Source organism: Antedon bifida, chromosome 4, assembly GCF_963402885.1.
Source record: "Antedon bifida chromosome 4, ecAntBifi1.1, whole genome shotgun sequence".
Classification (NCBI taxonomy): domain Eukaryota; kingdom Metazoa; phylum Echinodermata; class Crinoidea; order Comatulida; family Antedonidae; genus Antedon; species Antedon bifida.
Genome location: NC_136229.1, coordinates 25,885,052 through 25,905,178, shown reverse-complemented (window position 1 = coordinate 25,905,178; position 20,127 = coordinate 25,885,052). Strand labels below are relative to the sequence as shown.

General features: G+C 33.6%; 1 protein-coding gene across 8 annotated transcripts in view; it reads right to left on the bottom strand.

Annotated features, from left to right (window-relative positions):
* LOC144840497 (uncharacterized) overlaps window positions 1-20,127 on the bottom strand; it is a 70,292-nt gene that overhangs the window by 27,825 nt on the left and 22,340 nt on the right. For 3 of the 8 annotated variants that reach the window (XM_078696316.1, XM_078696317.1, XM_078696318.1), the window contains exons 14-25: window positions 16,651-16,913; window positions 16,142-16,289; window positions 15,352-15,753; window positions 14,751-14,915; window positions 14,367-14,623; window positions 13,703-13,871; window positions 13,215-13,403; window positions 12,557-12,807; window positions 11,747-11,876; window positions 11,210-11,383; window positions 10,843-10,979; window positions 10,524-10,605 (exon numbers count right to left, since the gene is read on the bottom strand). In XM_078696316.1, the coding sequence (XP_078552442.1) occupies window positions 10,524-10,605; window positions 10,843-10,979; window positions 11,210-11,383; window positions 11,747-11,876; window positions 12,557-12,807; window positions 13,215-13,403; window positions 13,703-13,871; window positions 14,367-14,623; window positions 14,751-14,915; window positions 15,352-15,753; window positions 16,142-16,289; window positions 16,651-16,913 (2,367 nt within the window). Of the gene's footprint in view, window positions 1-372; window positions 409-789; window positions 1,072-1,674; window positions 1,721-1,960; window positions 2,098-2,617; window positions 2,676-3,017; window positions 3,135-3,800; window positions 3,977-4,397; window positions 4,564-5,254; window positions 5,527-6,015; window positions 6,175-6,752; window positions 6,907-7,053; window positions 7,323-7,446; window positions 7,816-8,223; window positions 8,381-8,610; window positions 8,868-9,094; window positions 9,569-10,523; window positions 10,606-10,842; window positions 10,980-11,209; window positions 11,384-11,746; window positions 11,877-12,556; window positions 12,808-13,214; window positions 13,404-13,702; window positions 13,872-14,366; window positions 14,624-14,750; window positions 14,916-15,351; window positions 15,754-16,141; window positions 16,290-16,650; window positions 16,914-17,054; window positions 17,416-20,127 lie in introns of those variants that run through there. The other 5 variants (XM_078696320.1, XM_078696321.1, XM_078696322.1 and 2 more) reach the window with 4 other exon arrangements.

Genomic DNA, 20,127 nt, shown 5'->3' with positions numbered 1-20,127 from the left:
ATATCTCTCCAAAAATGTACTTCCATTGCGAAACCAATCATAACTTTCAGTCTTCGCAGTGGAAGTATAAAATAGGTTGTATTTCTAAAGCAATAGTATAAAAAAAATATTTTAAAAATGCGGAAAAATTTTTTTTTTCACACAAAAAAACCCAAAATATTAAACAATTAATACTGCGTACTATTGCACGCCATGTGACCCACAATCGTCCAATCAAATGAAAGGAATTTATTTAGGTGTTATATAATTAATAATAATTAATTCACGGTTCCATTGGTTATTTCAGAAAAATGAACAGTAATAAATATGAAAAATTAAACATAGAATATATTTTTAAATAGGTCCAAAACATAATGAATATCATTTACTTACGTGGATACTGGGTTATAAAATTAGCTGTGGTAAAACCTACAAAATATTAAAGTTTTGATAAAATATTAGACAACATTAATAAGGATTTCATCAAATAATTATTAATTATATTAATTATTGGTGAATTAATTAGATCTGACGTTTACCGTACATATTACACACCGTTTTCTGCTCTGCGTACATCGTGATGATTAAATTTCTAATATTTGAGGAGGATTCAAAATTGATAGAAGTAAAATTGTTTTTTTACATTGCATCAACAATGAATATTAAAAACAGGACATGTACGTAATTTAGCTATTCTAGTTAGGTCTATTTTACCATCAGTTTTCCGCAGGTCTCTAGTTTAGAAATGAAACTTCAGCAACATGTTGGTTTCGTTCTAGGGGCTTGTACGTTAACTATTGAAACATTTACCTTCACAATCTTCCTCATCTTTTCCATTTTCACAGTTCCATTCACCATTACAAACCAAATCATCAGAATACAACACACTGCCATCTCCACAAGACCAACACTTTGGATTCAATGTGGTACTTGGAGGTGTTGTAGGTAGTAGTGTTGTTGGTGGTAGTGTAGTTGGTGGTAGAGTTGTTGTTGGCAGAGTTGTTGTTGGTGGTAATGTAGTTGGTGGTAGTGTTGTTGGCTGCACTGTTGTTGGTTGCACTGTGGTAGGCAAAGAAGTTGTAGTAGTTCCCTCTAAAGAAATAAGTAGAACATTTTATGATAGACCAAGCACAATATGAACATATTTATTTTTTAATTAATTTATTTTTTTGGATAAATGAATAAAACCTCAGTCTGGTTTTTTGTGTAATGTATAATGCTAGTTAATGTTAGAAAGTAAGAAAAATATCTTCTAAAACTTAATAGTAGCCTACATAATCATCATTATTTAAAAAAAAAAATCAATATATTGAGACAAAGGCATCTTGATTATAGTATTTTTATTCTTTTACTATTCATGCAATACTATACAATTTATTCAATTTTATACCATAATCGGTGGAAAAGAAAATAGTAGCGGTCAAATTGATTACAGATTGCATTAAAAAATGCATACAATTTGAATTGAGATGAAAATAAAAAACTACATCTAACTAAGGGTTTTGTTTCAACGTAAAAATGACCATACAGGTTTATACTATTATTGTTCAAGGGTCATTTTGTCAGACCCAAAACTATAATCATGTACACAGACAATTAAACATGGGTAAAAGCATAAAAGCTTTGGAAAGGTTTTGGTGATGTAAATTACAGACCTGAGACAGATAGAAAAACAAGGTGATAAAGTATACATACCACATACTTCACAGCAAGTTCCAGGGTACTTCATAGGATATTGGTGCTAATAACACAATAAATAAAACATTTAAAATACATGACATTTGAGATGTCTTAAGATTTAATACTTTTAAATGCATAACGGAGCCAAAATAAGGCTCATATTTAAGAGGTTTTACTTATCATAGGCAATATAACTCCCACTTGCACGCAACCCAATGTAAGCCCAATCACAAGCGACAGTTTGGATGATCTATTGCGTCGTGATTGGTCAAATTACTTTTTAATATTAATGGCAACTTACAGGTTCACAAACTACTGCTCCACATACAGTTGTTTCACAATCAATAACATTTGTAGCATCGCATGAACACGTCTTACATTCATTTACTGTCCATGTCTCTCCTACATTATACACAACATTGTCATAGACACATCGTGCTGCAAGGAAATAATTGTTACAACATAGATCATGTAGGCAAGTTTTGCGAGATAAAAACTATGGCCTCTAGACTGTTCACAAACCTACAAACAGGCAGTGGCAAAAAGATAACCTCCTAGGCGGAGGTAAAGAATATGTATCTACACATACAAACATTAGTAGTCAAATTTAATAACAGATTGTTTCCAAGATACAAGCATTATTATGTGGTTTAAGTTTAATTTGATAATAACTATTTAAAGGTTTGGGTAGTTATGTAAAGAATTCAGTACAGTGACGTCAGTGTAGGGAAAAATTCTGACTAAACTAAACATTTATAATATATTGCTATTATTTCTAAGGTTAGGAATCATATAACACAGTCCTATTTTTAATAACTATAAGGTAGAATGCATCAAATGAATATTAAATGAATACTGAACTAGTTCAGTATTGTGTAACAGAGTAATGACAAATAAATACTTTAAAAGCTTTTATAGCAACAAATTCTCTTCCCAAAATATTTCAAAAAATACTTACAAATTGGTGTGCAATTACAGCATTTAAAATCATCAGGAACAAGATTGGTCAATTCATACTGAAAATAAAAACAATGTTAAAAGCTTTTTTAATTATTAATCAAGGTCATGTGATCCTTTTTGATCCAGTTTTTGGATTCAGAGTTTAATTTTAAATGTTATATGTAATACATGTTTCAGATTAATGGCATAATATGCACAATTTTTTTTATTGAATTACTGTGATTTAATTTAAACAATTAAATTATTCAAGCTTTATTATTTAACTGAAACAGTATAGTAGTGGCGACATTACAGCATGGTGAATGTCTGCTTTTCAATTGCATTGCATGGCTCGACACAGTCTTCACATTTGTAAATTGTTTTCTAAATAATTGCCCTTGCAATTAAAAAGTACTCACTCCTTCTTCACAATCATGTGTTGTTAGAGGGCAGTATTCTTGACATTGCTTTTCGCACATTTCATAATTTTTCCAACGGCAAATAGTGCAATTATCTGGATACCAAATATCATGAGGCTATAAATAAATACATGTTTAGATTAATTAAAAATGAATAGCTAGAGATTTGCACTCGTCACCGTGATGCGTTAAATTACACCATTACATACACATTGAAATACGCATGAAAATTGAAATAATCAAAAAATAATTTAACTATATTATAATATTTGAAGAATTTGGCGCATAATCTGTAAAATTTATAATTATGGTGAAAAAGAGATTATGTGGGAAGGTGAAGTATTCTTTATCCTTTTTCCCCTTTTTTTAAATAAAATAAAAAGAGGAAGAGGAGCCTGTTTTAGTACCAAAACAAGACAAGTTTTATCAATACAATTTAGGTTAGGGATCATGTCAAAACCATTCTACTGCAGTTTTACTATAGTAACTACTTTAAAAAAAACAAAACTACAAAAATGTATGAGACAGTCACTGCTTGCCAACAAGCTTGCTAATTAATTGCATAAAGAGTAAATAGAATACAGAAACTGCAGCAGAATAATATTGACATGACCCCTTAACCTTTGTACCCACTAGAATGCAACACAAGGACGTAGACACAACGCAAGTGAGTTGGCCAATGACAAGTAACAGAATGAGTTATTGCTTGTGATTGGTCAAATCTTGCACTGCGCTTACATCCTTGGATTGCAGCCTAGAAAAATGTTTTAGTGTAAAAATTACCAAATGGCCCTCATTGTCGCATTCACAGTTATCAACACAGTGTGTTCCATTAAAGTACAGGTTGTCTGGGCACTGGCATCCAGGTTTGCACTCTTCATGACTGCATACAGGGTTTTTGTTTTCACATGTCATGTGACATACACAATAGTCAGTCCATTCAAATCCTGGTCCACATTCTAAATCAAGCGGCAGAAAAAACAAAGACATGTTTTCACCCTGTTTTCATGGTTTTTGTAATGTCTCCGCACCATGGGTGACCGAAAAACAAGCTTAGCTCTAAAGCTTGGTTCCCACTAGAGATGCAATATAATAACATAGATGCAATACAAGCGAGTTGACCAGTGACAAGAAATGGTTCAAATAATCCATTGCTTGTGATTGGTCAAATCACTTACGTCACTTGAGTTGCGTCTGTAGTGGGAACCCATCAATAATGGTCACCACATACCCTCTTAAAGCCATTGTTAGCACATGAGGCCATATTAGAAAATCTTAGTAAAATCCATGTTCCTAAATTTTGATTTTTAGGCCCTGCACTCCTTCATTTAAAAAAATAGAAAAAAGGGTTAAATTACAGAGATTATTAAATAGTCTTACCCTTTTCACAACGACAGCATTCATTTACTGGTTCTACAAGTGTCTCTCCTTCGGGGCAGGATGTTATGTCACATGTTTTTATTGATTCATTTTCTTGTACAGGTGAAGTTGTGTTTGGAGTGCAATAAACAACATTGCATTCACCAATGTGTATAGCATCTCCAAACTACAAAAAAGTGTAATTGTTAGTGTTAATCTGTATTTACACTATCAAACTAGACAAAATAGTGTGATTTTTCCCAAATATGGTAGTAATTATGTCCAAATATGGTAGAAAATGACATCATCATGTCCATATATGGGCACATCACATTTTTTTGTAACATAAAGTGTTGACAGAGCTTTAGTAATAAAATGAACGAATAGTGAAAATAGCAAGTAAAGTAATAGGAATAAATGCTATGCTCTGTCTACACTATCAAACTAGTTTGTCAAAAAAGTATGATGTGCCCAAATATGGTAGAGATATGACGTCATCATGTCCATACAATACAATACAAATCTTTCTTTATTCTGGAATAGCTCTTTCAATACACAAGTACTGGTCTCTCAAGAGGTCCAGATTTAAAAAAAAATACAAACAAAATAAAAGTAAAAGCTATAAAACTATGTACAATAGAAGAAGTAATAGAAGAGATGTTTTAATTCAACTTGACTAAATGTCTCATAATTTTTATGGAAATGTACAGGAAGATTATTCCATAAGGTTGATGCTCTATAAGTAAACATTCTCTTTCCATAAATATTGTTGCATGCTGGAACATTTAGAATTTTGATTGATTGACTTCATGGGCACATCACATTTTGTTGATAGTGTAGAACTATACAAAATAAACTTGTGCACATCTTTTACTTACATCATAAATTGTGCCTTGGTAATAACATGGGCATGCGTAGTCACGTATACATATACCATCTTCATTACGAACATATCCATCAATGCAGTGACAACGCTCAACACAATCTGTATTACTGCATGGGTTATGGGAATTTGCAACATCTCGACAATTATTAGTGCAGCCACATTTGTATTCCTCGTGTTGCTGACATGGTGGAGTTGTGGAGATTGTTGTGGTTCGTGTAGTCGTTGGTGAAACTGAAGTTGTCATAATGCTAGTTGTCGTTGGTACTAAAATACACACATTTTAAAATGTTTTAATTAAGATAGTAAGATAGACTTAGGCCTGAACAAAGGTAATACAGTGTTTGGGACCTCGTGTAATATAGTTACACATGGTTTTGTTTAGCCAGGATGCTGACCTTGCCTTGCCAAGATATGACCTTGTAACAGTCCTTTTAATCTTACGATTGGCTACAACACATTCTGTTCATTATTCTCCAGTTTCTGTTAATCAAATTTTTGAAGAAGCTAATTAGCCAATCGAAAATCAGTGAAACGTTTAAAGGGCATAGAACTGATCATGTTGCAACCACACATAAAACATTTTATATAACGTAGCTCAGCATCCTGTTGTTAGATTGTCTTGGTAGCATAGTTCACGGTGTCCAACTACAGTATTTTGTGTTAAAAATCTCTTTAATTTCACAGGTAATTTGCATCTTACAATTGAAATTTAAATAGAAGAATAAAAAACTACAGCAGTCTGTTGATACTTACCTACAGTAGTAGTATAATATTCGGATGTCATTATGGTGGTAGTAGGGTACGATGTAGTATAGAAGGTAGTAGTTGTTGTCTTAGTGGTTGTTGGTTGCATTGTTGTTGGCATCTCTGTTGTGGTAGTTGGCATCTCTGTAGTAGTTTGAGTTGTAGGTTCTGTAAAAGAAAAACACATTTTTAAAAGTTCAATTATTCATACTGTTTTTATCTTTTTTTTTTTACAAATTCTAAAAAGCATTAATGATAGATCACAGTAAAGTATTATCACAGTTTTAGCTAGACTTATAGCAAATAAGGTTTATGAAATAAACCCTTCCCTTCATAACAAAAGTGAGTGAGTGAACGAGCGATAATACAATGGAACCGTAATTCATAGCCTTACTATGGCAAAGTTCAAGGCTCACTCGCTCTATGTTGTGGTGGTAGAACAAGTATTCTCGGATAAGGACTACACTATAATCATAGGTCCAGTGTACACAAAATGCTCATGTGCATTAAAAAAAACCTAGTACATCTTTCGAGGCAAGTAGCCACTCACACAGCCACTGCCGTGGACAGACAAGATAGTGCCGGAGTTGACAGCAACGACATGACCTGATCCTTAAGGGAGAAACATGTACTGTAGTTGAAAATGTAAAATTAATGTAAGAAAACAGTGCTTTATTTGTAGAATATGCTATATAATTATATTTAATTGTACCATTTTTACTTTTTAAAGAAATTAAAAAACGTACCATACTCAATACATCCAACAAATTCCACTGTCACTGACATGCCTTCTGATACATCTACAACTGTAATTTCTATCTTGATTACATCCTTAATTCCTTCTCCAGGGAACAGCACTCTATCTTTTATGCTGGATCCAGTAAGGTCTTTGTTGAATACCTGTAGATAAATATTTGAAGATGGTTAAGAATAGAAATAAGACTCTTTTCATTAACATATGACAACAAATTAGTCAATAGTAAATATGCTATTCCTAGAGTCTCTTCAATCCTTACATTACTTATTTCAAACAATAATAAAACTTACCACTGAATCACCATTACCATCAACAATAGTAGTCAAATCCACATCTCCCTTTTGTGCATACTGAACTGTAAAAGACACACTTCCTTCACCTTGACTCTTGATATCAACTCCTGTTACTCTCAATGGTTGAGTATAAGTAACCTTTAGCCAATCATTAATAACAATACTCCATCCAGATGTGGTAGTTTCTGAATCTAAATCGTCTCCTCTATTTGTTTCTCTAAGATTTTCCAAGTCTTCCTTCAGTTGACGCAGAGGTTCAACGCATTCTAATCAAGATAAATGAAACATTTATTTATTGAAGACTAAATATAAATTAAATATAATTTTCATGTTTTTTTCATTTAGTTAGTTTTTATTTTCTACATTTGTAATATTTGTGTAATATTTTACCCATATATGTAGTTGGCTGGATTGTCGTTGTAGTTGGCATCTCTGTTGTGGTTGTTGGTGGCATTTCTGTTGTGGTTGTTGGTGGCATTTCTGTTGTGGTTGTTGGCATTTTTGTTGTTGGTGGCATTTCTGTTGTGGTAGTTGGTGGCATCTCTGTTGTGGTTGTTGGTGGCATCTCTGTTGTAGTTGTTGGCATCTTCGTTGTTGGTGGCATTTCGGTAGTGGTGGTTGGCATCTCTGTTGTGGTAGTTGACATCTCTGTCGTGGTTGTTGGCATTTCTGTTGTTGTTGGCTGCATTGTCGTGGTTGGTGCAGTTGTTGGTGGCAATGGAGTAGTAACAGCTGTAGTAGTCTTCAAAGTTGTTTCAACTGAAAATAATAAAATAAAATTAGTTAGCTAAAATACAGTACGATTGTTTCCTAATATATAATACTAGTGATGATAGTGATACTCCTCTAGCCTGTGGCAGGAGAATGATACTCATGTATATATCATCATATTTAAATATATTCCATAAAATACACAACATAAACATTCACACACATCATAAGATAACATAAGTAACAATTCTTGTAAATTGCATAAAAGCAAAATGTATCACTGTCAATATATTTTCCTTTTGTTTATAGAAAGACCAACAGTGCATGCTCATTTTTATGTATCTGAACATGCACCTTGTCATAAAAAAGAAATGTCGCTATTCATATTTCGCTCTTTACTTATGCCTTCGATTTCATCAACAATATATTATATACAGAAAATAGCGTAAACGTTACCTCTCTCAAAACAGCCGTAGAAGTTCAATAACATTGATGGCAAGTCTTCCTCTCTAACATCAATAGAGTATGATGTTGAAATTATCAACTCTCTGGAATTTGGCATTTCAGGTATGTTTATGGAATGTAATGAATCTGATGTGAAGGTGACCTCATTCTGAAATGTAACCAATTAAAACAGTATATAAAAAATCGACAACAAGTTTCTTTGATCCAAATACATATTTGCTCTGCCAAACATTTACTTATTCACAAAAATGTAAGAATTTCATTGGTCCAAATACCATATTCATCACAATTGTTCTGCATCACATTTGTATATTCTCCTTTCTTTTGTAAATTCTTTTAAAGATTTTAATTATAATTTTTTAAAATAAACTTTCTTACGTTGAGATTTGTCAATTCTACAAGTTCACCAGTTTCCTCATTCATGTACTGAATTGAAAAGGTAACTACCAGTACAGAAAAATTTATATCACTAGAAAACTGGATCTTTGTCACTCTTGTTGGCTGGCTAAATTGCACAGTCAGAGATCCTGACTCTGCCAAAGACCACGCATCTGTTGGGTGAACTTCTCTACCACTTGCCACATACTGACGAAGATCAAGGCCGGCTTTCATGCCAAGATCATCCACACAGATTTCTGAAGAGAAATTAAAAACATGAATGTTTTACAAAAGTGAATTATCTAAAAAGTCAAGTGAATTGTAAATAAAGTTTAGTTTAGGAGTTGACTGCATTTTCATCATTAAATAGAATAACTATTTTGTTTATGAATAATAAATTTGATATCACTAAAGTGTCATAGAGCATTTTGCTAACAATATTTAAACCATTAATTAGTATATGGAATGAAAATTTAAAGATTACCTGTGACTTGAGTTGTTTCTCTTGTTGTAACAGTTGTAGTCTTTGTTGTTGGTATGTACTCGGTAGTTGAACTTTCTGTTGTCATAGGAGGAGTAGTTGCTTCTGTAGTTGTAGTTTCTGTAGTAGTAACTGTTGTTGTTGGAGTTAATGTAGTTGTTTTGACAGTGGTTGAGATAATTGTGGTTATTGGCATCTCTGTTGTGGTTGTTGGTGGCATCTCTGTTGTGGTTGTTGGTGGCATTTCTGTTGTGGTTGTTGGTGGCATTTCTGTTGTGGTTGTTGGTGGCATTTCTGCTGTGGTTGTTGGTGGCATTTCTGTTGTGGTTGTTGGTGGCATTTCTGTTGTGGTAGTTGGTGGCATTTCTGTAGTTGTTGATGGTGGCATTTCTGCTGTGGTTGTTGGTGGTATCTCTGTTGTGGTTGTTGGCTGCATTGTTGTGGTTGATGGCATCGTGGTTGTTTGAGTTGTAGGTTCTGTAAATAGAAGCAACAAAATTATTTCAAGAAATATTGAATATATTATTTGTGAAAACGGAACCTTTAACTACTATTTATTAAGGATTCTCTATTAAACGTCTAAAATACTTACCATACTCAATACATCCAACAAATTCAACTGTTATCGATAACAAGTCATCCATATCTGATACACTTTCAATCACAATTTTGATATCAGTTACATCCTTAATTCCATCTCCAGGGAATAGGACTCTGTTGCTGCCACGAGTAAGATCTTTTTCAAAAATCTGTAGATATAGAATTGTCTATATATATAATTCAGATATTACTTATTTCACCTTAAAAATACAAAAACAAGTCTTCCAACAACAATGTAAAATGTAAAGCATGAGGACTTTAAATTGTATGAGAGAGAGAGGGTGAGAGAAAAAAACATCTTGAGTACTGTTTACTGCTTTATCAGTAAATTAAAAATTGTTTAGTCCAATTGTTGACTAAAGTCAAAACTATTATGCGACATTAAAATGCTCTGTTCAACAAAAAAATAATTGGATTTATTAAAAAGTTTTAACTTACAACAGGATTATCATTGCCATCGACAATAGTGGTCAAATCTTCATCTCCCTTGCGTGCATATTTAACTGTAAAAGACACACTTCCTTCACGTTCACTCTTGATATCAATTCCTGTAACTCTTAATGGTTGTGTGTAAGTAACCTCTAGCGAAGCATATGGGAAAATATCCCATCCAACTTCGGTAGACAGGGATACTGCATCTTCAACGTCATTTATTAATCGCAGTTTTTCCAAGCCGTCCTTAATTAGATGCAGAGGTTCAACACATTCTAATGAAGAAAATTAATATTTTACATTTGTGTTTTGGTCAATTTCAATCATTATTTTGAAATGTGTAATTACTTTTGTTTACCGAATTTTAGTCTATAATTGAATAATTAAGACTAAACTTTACCCATCTCTGTAGTTGGCAACACTGTTGTGGTTGTTGGCATCTCTGTTGTAGTTGTTGGTGGCATTTCTGTTGTGGTTGTTGGTGGCATTTCTTTTGTGGTTGTTGGCATCTCTGTTGTCGTTGTTGTTGGCATCTCTGTTGTCGTTGTTGGTGGCATTTCTGTTGTGGTTGTTGGTGGCATTTCTGTTGTGGTTGTTGGTGGCATTTCTTTTGTGGTTGTTGGCATCTCTGTTGTCGTTGTTGTTGGCATCTCTGTTGTGGTTGTTGGTGGCATTTCTATTGTGGTTGTTGGTGGCATTTCGGTTGTGGTTGTTGGTGGCATTTCTGTTGTTGGTGGCATCTCGGTTGTGGTTGTTGGTGGCATTTCTGTTGTAGTTGTTGGCATCTCAGTCGTTGTTGTTGTTGTTGGTATCATTGTTGTTGTTGTTGGTGGCATCTCTGTAGTAGATGCTGGTGCTGAAATTCAATGTCAAATTAAATATTTAGTTAGATTGTATCAGAGTACTTCATATAAACTAATTAAATCAGGTCTAAAAACAAACATATGACACAGTATAAACGGTAAATACCTCATCATTTTGTACCTTGTGCATTTGTCATGCATTCAAGTTTCAGATGGAACAATGAGATACGGAATAACGCACCTCACAAAATTTTGCTCTACTAAATGATATTTTCAGACTTACTGGTTGTTGGCTGAATTGTAGTAACTACATGAGTTGTTGTCGTGGTGGTAGTCTCGGTTGGTGACAAGGTGGTTGATTCCATTGTTGTTGTTTTAGTTGTTGTAGTTGGCATACTTGTTGTTGTTGGCAATTCTGTAGTTGTTGATTCAGTTGTTGTCTGAATCGTTGTTTGAACTAAATACCATATCAAAAAAAAAAGTTTAGGAATTATTGACAAATTGACAAGAGAAATAAACTGTAGGTCTACTAATTGAGAATACAAAACATAAACAAATACTTTATTAAAATCAAATCATTATTTGAAAACATTCATTTAATAAATAATCATAGTCTTGAACCCAGAAAATCAATGTTCAAAATTGCAATTGTCCTGTTTGAAATAAAACATATTGCTTAATGAATATTATTAAACAAATTATATAGTTTGTATATACTGTACTGCATACATCAGGTTATATTTTATTCATGTTTCTATTCATTTGCTATCATTTATATTATTATTATATTTTAGTGTAAACAATTTAAAGTAAAACATACCTGATTCTAAACATCCAAAGAAGTTCAAGTTCAATCTACTTATTAGTTCACTTATAAGTTTGAATCTAAAAGCAACAATTCCATCTACTGCGACACGTACTTTTTTATTTTGTTGGGAAGTCTCCACGTTCTGTTTGTAAAAGTAAACCAAAGAATATTATATGTACAGTGTAAATAGTGGGGTGAGAAGTCTCCACGTTCTGTGCATAAAAGTAAAGCTGAGAATATTATATGAACAGTGTAAAAAGGTGGAGTGAGAATTCTCCACGTTCTGTGTGTAAAATAGTATATTAAACAAAGAATATTATACGTACAGTATCAAAAAGTAAAAGTGTCGAGTCTGAGCGAAAATTTGTGTAGTGACATTTGACTAAAAGGACTAAAAGATTTTTAAATTTTGTAATTGCATATTTACAGTATCAATCCCTATTTTCAATCCCTCTCACTGTGAACCTTGCTTTTGTTTTATCTTTCTGGGCTTTCTGCTTTCTTCTTCTCACTACTGATGACGATCAAAGTATATTAATCGAGAAACTCAACAGTCCTCTTCACAACTAAATACATGTGATGTGCCGCAAATTTATATCAACATGTATAAGTATTTATTGTTTTGATTTAGCATTTTGCTTATTTTATTTGTATTATTATTTGTAACAATGCATACTCATCATTTTTCAGTAACTTTCCCTTATTAGGACAAAATATAAATAAATGAACAAAACTAGGTAAAATACATGTTTATAAATATATGAAAAAATAAATATGCATATCTTTTTCAATAATTCAAGTAAAATAAAAACATGAACATACATTTTCAAGTTTGACAAATTCCTGTGAATTGTCATACTGTACTTCAACTTCAAAAACAAGAAGTTGACCATCAATCCAGTTAGCACCAGTGGCATCAAACGATGTTAGTTTAATAGCTTGGTTTAATCGCACTTCAAGAGCACCCAGACTTGGATCAAAGCCATCACCTAATGAAACTTCACTACCGTCGACAGAGCTGGTCAACTGCACAATGTCTTGTAAAGGTGATTCCACACCTTCACCACAAGGCACTAAAAACAATCATATTTAGTTATCAAGCTGAAGAGAGAGTTGACTAGATTTATAATTTGTATAAGAAAGTTTCAAGCGAATTTCATTAAAGGAAACAAACAAAAATGTTGGTTGTGTAAGATCTTGCAGTATCATCAATTCAAATAAGTCAATTGAATCAGGACAGTAGTGAGATTTGACAATGGATCCTCATTAAACTGGGCTAATTTTTGCAACATTAATTTATTTTAATATGTGTCTATGTATGTTAACATTCTAAAAAATGTTATCTATATAATTTAAGCAGATACGGTGTCTCTAATACATATAATCTACAGCCAAGCAATGTTAAACAGGAAAAATAAATAAAATTGGTTTTATCAGAAATTTTAAAAAGCATTACAAATCAACTACAATTCCAACTTACCTGGTGTTGTAATAGCAGTCACCATTGTTGTAGTCAATTCGGTGGTAACTTCAGTTGTTGTATGAACTGTTGTTACAGTAGTGGTGGTAGACTCGGTGGTAGTTGGTGCCATCGTGGTTGTTGGTACTGTTGTGGTTTCAGTTGTGGTAACTGTTGTCTGTTGGGTAGTTGGTGGTAGAGCTGTGGTTCCTATAAATGAATAATCTCCTTATCACATACCATTGACTTGTTACAATGTAAGTACACACAACAGTAAGTTGACTCACTAAAGTATAATAAACTAAATATATACACTATAAACACATAAATGCACTATGTAAGTCTTTAAGTGGCTTGTTAATGAGTGCAATGGTACAATAAAATAATTTTATGAAGTGAAAAAACAAGGACAATGGCCAGAAAAACAGAAATAAAGAAGCATGGGTCGTTGGAGAGAAGAATAACATATGGAAGCTGTTATTATCATTGTTTATTAATTTTAATCATACTTGTCTTGTAGCAGCCGAAGATTGTTGGAATGATCAGAGGTGTGCTTTCATCAACTGTTTCAATTGAAGTAATTATGATTACTATTTCAGTTACATATATCTCTTCATCGTCAGGTAGTCTTACACTTGGCGTATCTTCAGTTGGATCCTCTTTAAACATTTCTAGTTGCTGCAAAGTAGGAGATGTTGTGAATAAGAATAAATGTTGGTATAAGTTTTGTCTAAACTATCAAACGAGTTTCACAAAAAAAGTATAATATGTGCCAAAATATGGTAGTGATATGACATCATCATTTCCATACATGGGCACATCACATTTTTTGTCCATAAAGTTTGATAGTGTAGACAATAACAGTATTATGATACACTTTTTTCTATTGAATTATTAAATGGAAAGATTCTGCAACTTTCATGAAAAAAAACTGGTATAGACACTTTTCTGGCCTACCTGGTAACATGAAGGATTTAATTACTTTGGTAAAAACATAAAGTCGTGTTTGTCTGGCATTATCATATCCAACAATAGGCATAAAATGTATCTATTTAGTAAGTTACTATATTGCCAGAGTACACACATGCACTAGTGTGTTTTCATGCAAAAATTTAATATTGAATGGTATATTTATTTAGAAACACATCATTTGAAGAAAAAAATGATGTTTACCTCTGATAAATATGTGTGTTCTTGGTAGCCTACTTCAAGGCCTTGTACACTAAACCTAATGCTTGTTGTTTTTTGATTTGTGTCATCCAGTTTAATTCCCGTAACTCTAGTTGGTTCACTAAACTCAACAAGTAAACTAGGGCTAAGAGAAACATCTGCTCCCCATGGGCTTTCCCCAGAAACAAGCACATCATTTTCAGTGTCTGTCATATCAATTGCCAGACCATCATCTTCAATCAAGTCATCAGAGCAAGGGTCTATAATACAATAGCATAATTATTATGAGACCATATTTTGAATTATTTTCAAGATGAAAAGGTAAGATGAAATTCATTAAAAATAATATATATTATGATTGTTTATAAGAATCTAACAATTGCTTACATGAAATAGTTGTTATATGAGAAGTAGTAACTGCTTTTGTAGTAGTTTCTGTTGGTTCCACTGTTGTTACTGCATTTGTTGTAGTCATCTCTGTTGTGGTAACGTGGGGTGTCTGAGTCGTTACTTCTGTCATTTGTTTTGTCGTCATTTCAGTTGTAGTTTCCTCTGCAACACAAAATAAACACTAATTAGTCTTTTATACCATACTTAAAATATGATTTTGTGTACAACCCTAAAACTAAATTACCTTAATTGACATGACTAACATTTACAGATGAAGAATTGTGGAGAATTTGTCATTATAAAGAATAGTAGCAGTATAATGAGTAAGACATTATTATAGAATAGACACCAATCATGCAATATTATAAATCACGACAACGTTTCATTTTGTACAAGTGCAGCTGTACATTTTGGAAATAATAACATATTACAATTCGATACACATCTCAGGTACCCATGAAATACACATCTCAGGTACCCATGAAATACATGTCTCAGGTACCCATGAAATACAATACATGTCTTAGGTACCCATGAAATACACATCTAAAGTACCCATGAAATACACGTCTCAGGTAAATAACAATCTATCAGTTACCTTCAGTAGTAACCATTGTAGTTTCAGTTGTTGTCATTACTGGAGTTGTTGTCTCTCTAGTAGTAATTGTTGTGGTAATAGGTTTAGTTGTTGGCATTTCTGTTGTGGTTGTTGGCGGCATTTCTGTTGTTGGAAGCACTGTTGTGGTTGTTGGTGGCATCTCTGTTGTTGGCAGTATTGTTGTGGTTGTTGGTGGCATCTCCGTTGTTGGGAGCACTGTTGTGGTTGTTGGTGGCATCTCTGTTGTTGGTAGCACTGTTGTGGTTGGTGGTGGCATCTCTGTTGTTGGCAGAATTGTTGTGGTTGTTGGTGGCATCTCTGTTGTTGTTGGCATCACTGTTGTGGTTGTTGGCTGCATCGTTGTGGTTGTTGGCATCTCTGTAGTTGTTTGGGTTGTAGGTTCTGTAAATAAAAATATTATATTTTTAAAGGACTAAAAGTGTAGTTTTTCATCCTGTTTAATATTCATAATCCAATTCGGCCCTGGATGCGCAGTCAATTGTAAACACTTCATAAAGTTAAGCCGGCCTTGGGCCAAATGTAGACTTGGACCGACTTTCTAGCTGGGACCAGGAGCGGATTTTATGTTTGGGCTGGCTTATGCAGTAAACCGTGGCTAAATAAAGTAAATGAATCCTCAGGGTCGTCGTTTGGAATGCAATTGTAAATACGCTGGATCAGATTAATTAAATTTGGACCCGATCCTGGTGGAGCGGCCCAGAACCCAATCGTAAATGTAACTGAGGTCAACGTTTTAATAATTTTGTTAAAAGACAACTAAATAACTTACCATACTCAATACATCCGACAAATTCAAGTGTTACCGATAATATGCCATCTGATACACTTTCAATCATAATTTTTACATCAGTTACATCCTTAATTCCATCTCCAGGGAATAGGACTCTGTTGCTGCCAGTAAGATCTTTTTCAAAAACCTGTGGGCATATGAATCACACAATTATATTTGTCAAATTTGTGTTACTGTCAAACCGTTTAAATTTTCCTTTAATTTTCAATACTTTACCAACAAAGATGGCTGGACTTCTCGCTTATGTTGTGTCTCCCATATTGTAGGAAGATGAACGCCCTACATTACTTCGATGACAATTGTTTTATAAATACTAGATTTTGTAGAGTATTAAAAATGAAAGTGGTACTGAAAACATAGGAAATTTTCTCTTACTGTAGTCCCAAAAATGTCACAGATAGCTGTCAATCACTGATTACTTGCAAGGGAAGGACAAAATGTTGACCTAAGCTTAAGGCTAAACTTACCAATTTTAAGTTATAACTTACCACAGGAGTATCACTATCATCTACAATTGTTGTCAAATCTTCATCTCCCTTGCGTGCATATTTAACTGTAAAAGACACACTTCCTTCACCTTCACTCTTGATATCAATTCCTGTTACTCTTAATGGCTGTGTGTAAGTAACTTGTAACCAATCATTTGGGATAATATCCCATCCACTAGTCATGGATTCTGCATCTTCACCATCATTGGTTGTTCGCAGTTTTTCCAAGCCGTCCTTAATTAGACGCAGAGGTTCAACACATTCTAATGAAGAAAATTAAATATTTTACATTGTGCTTTGGTCAATTTCAATCATTATCTTGAAATGAGTAATTACTTTTATTTACCGAATTCTATTCTACTTTTAGATGTATTAAATAATTAAGACAATGAAATAAACTTTACCCATTTCTGTAGTTGGCAACATTGTTGTTGTTGGCATCTCTGTTGTGGTTGTTGGTGGCATTTCTGTTGTGGTTGTTGGTGGCATTTCTGTTGTGGTTGTTGGTGGCATTTCTGTTGTGGTTGTTGGTGGCATCTCTGTTGTGGTTGTTGGTGGCATTTCTGTTGTGGTTGTTGGTGGAATTTCTGTTGTGGTTGTTGGTGGCATTTCTGTTGTGGTTGTTGGCGGCATCTCGGTTGTTGGCATCTCTGTTGTGGTTGTTGGTGGCATCTCGGTTGTGGTTGTTGGTGGCATCTCAGTTGTGGTTGATGGCATCTTTGTTGTTGGTGGCATCTCGGTTGTGGTTGTTGGTGGCATGTTGGTTGTGGTTGTTGGTGGCATTTCTGTTGTGGTTGTTGGTGGCATTTCTGTTGTGGTTGTTGGCATCTCTGTTGTTGGTGGCATCTCAGTTGTGGTTGTTGGCATTTCTGTTGTTGGTGGCATCTCTGTTGTGGTTGTTGGTGGCATTTCTGTTGTGGTTGTTGGCATCTCTGTTGTCGGTGGCTCAGTAACTGTAGTTGTTTGTGTAAATACAGTTGTCACGGTTGGAACTAAAAGAAATACGACCATTATGAAAAGTTTTACATTTTGATCAATTAAACACACCGTCACAATAAATCCCTATATCCACAATATTGTATTCATCGACTTCCATGATCTACAATTAACTAAGTAGTTTGATACAGTTTTTACTGTATTGTATCACTTCTTGATATTGTTATCATATTGTATACAAAAACACCTTCCTTCAAATAAATGCCGTCTCAAATAAACGTCGGAGCGTTTATTGAAATAATAAATACAGTATAATCATACCAGTTTCACTGCATCCCATAATTGCCACTTTAACCGGGAATGTTTCAACACTGTCATCATAAATAACTCTGTCGATAACATATACTCTAATAGCAATAACATTCCTCAGCTCCTCCACAAGAAGTGTTCTTACACGATTTTCTTGCCGTTGATCAACTTCAAACTCCTAAACCAAGAAAAAGTTATTAATAATAATAGTACAATGTAAAGAGATTTAAACACAGTCAATATACTGTAGTTGGACATAAACTATGCTACCATGACATGTTGAGCTCTAGAGATCAAAGTTATCTGCGCGCCACAGAGAATATGTACAAAGTGCAGTACTGTTGGTATTTGTCGCAGCCAACATAAGATCAAAGGACTGTTATGAGTACCTATATTGGCAAGGCGAGCTCAGTGTCCTGTAATTAGATTGCCTTGGTTTAAATAAATTAGCTCATTCAGGTTTACAACAAATGAATTGGGATGTATAGTTTACCAGTTGAGGAGCTGCAACTTAGTGTTGTGTTCTAAAATTAAGAATGAGTGATGTCAGGGTAAATGACAATATGGTAGAATGTGATAAAATAAAATTTATTTTTAAAAAAGCAAATTTGTTACTCAAAGGTTTTCACTATTTGGTTTTTTTTTTGTATGATGGCGGGAAAAGTAAAAATATAATTCACTGAAATTAATAGGTTAGCAACACCAATAAAGAGAAATAGAAATAATGCAGATTTAGATTACTATTCTTGCACATAGATGCGGAGAAACTATGCAAATGTTTTATATGCATTGTTTTCAAGAATAAACCTCTGCTACTTTGAGCAAGGTTTGGGATCTAAACATAAGTAACTGGTTTTGGAAGGCAAGCATGTTATCCACCCAACTACTTCAGTACCACTAATAACTTACCTTATTTTCGGCTTCTGGAAGGTCAGAGTCTTTGACGAATATGAACTCCTCTCCCTGTCTGTATGATAATTCAAAACTTGAGATTCCACCAGATTTATCAAGCAATGTGTCAACAGCAGTGACTCTTACTGGTGCCAAGAATTCAACCTCAACAAATTGGTTAAGAATACTTGTTATCCAAGGCTCAACACCTTCTTTGAATTCAGTCAGACTAGCATATTCATCTCCTTCGCTGGTTGTACGTACTCCTTCCTCTGTTGTGAGGTCCTCTTGACAAGGTGCTAAAAGAAGTTTAAAAAAGTAATTTATTTGTAAAACTATTTAAATACAGTAGTTTGCGAAAATGTAGATTCAGAGAACGAATACAATGTGTAAACTGTGAAACTGCTATGTGTAAACATGCTTCGATTTTTAAAGTAAGTAAGATTCACCATGTACATAATTTTTCCATGGCAGAGTAAAAGCAGAAAAAAAAACACAACAATTTGGTGGTCATTTTGAAGTTTATAATAACTTACGTTTTGTAGTGGTTACACTCTTTGTGGTTTTAGTAGTTGTTGAAATGTAAGGTGTAGTCACCACTTTGGTGGTCATCTTGGTAGTCTCTGACATAGTTGTTGTTGGGGTTGTGGTCACCTCGGTAGTTGTTATGGTTGTGGTCTCAACTTAAATTGAATTACAAATTAAAATATTATAATATGTAATCAATTTTTAATTTACCTACATCAACACCAATGTAGCTTTTAGGAATAACATTTATGCCTACTAAATACCCCACAAAAGACTTATCTAATCTTATCTAACTTATCTAAAAAATTCTTGAAACAAGTATTAAGTACTATAAAAGATTGCACATTATAGAGAAAGGTTGTATTTTACCTCGTGCAATACAGCCACTAAAATCAAAGGTTAAAGAACCAGTGCCAATCTTTGAGGGTAGTTCAATGAAGTTTACTGTGACATCATCAATTTCTGGCATGTCGGAAGATGGGATGAATTTGCTTAGTATTTGTCCATCTTCAACATCAATTGAGATAATCTAAAAATTAATGAAAGAGTTGTAGTATCTTGTTTACATATTTAGCAAAATTGCCAAGGATAACCATAAGCGATTTTAATCACTATTCTTCTCTTTAGTTGTGCATGTTTGAACAGATATTTTATTAGCACTAATAAAAAAGATATCATACACTCTGTACACACTCTGTAAATAGGTGTTTATTTAAGGTTTTCGAAGAGATCATATGTCAACATAAATCTACTGCAGTTACTACATTCTCTTACTGCAATAATGTATGGTTAGTTATTGAGACAGACATATCA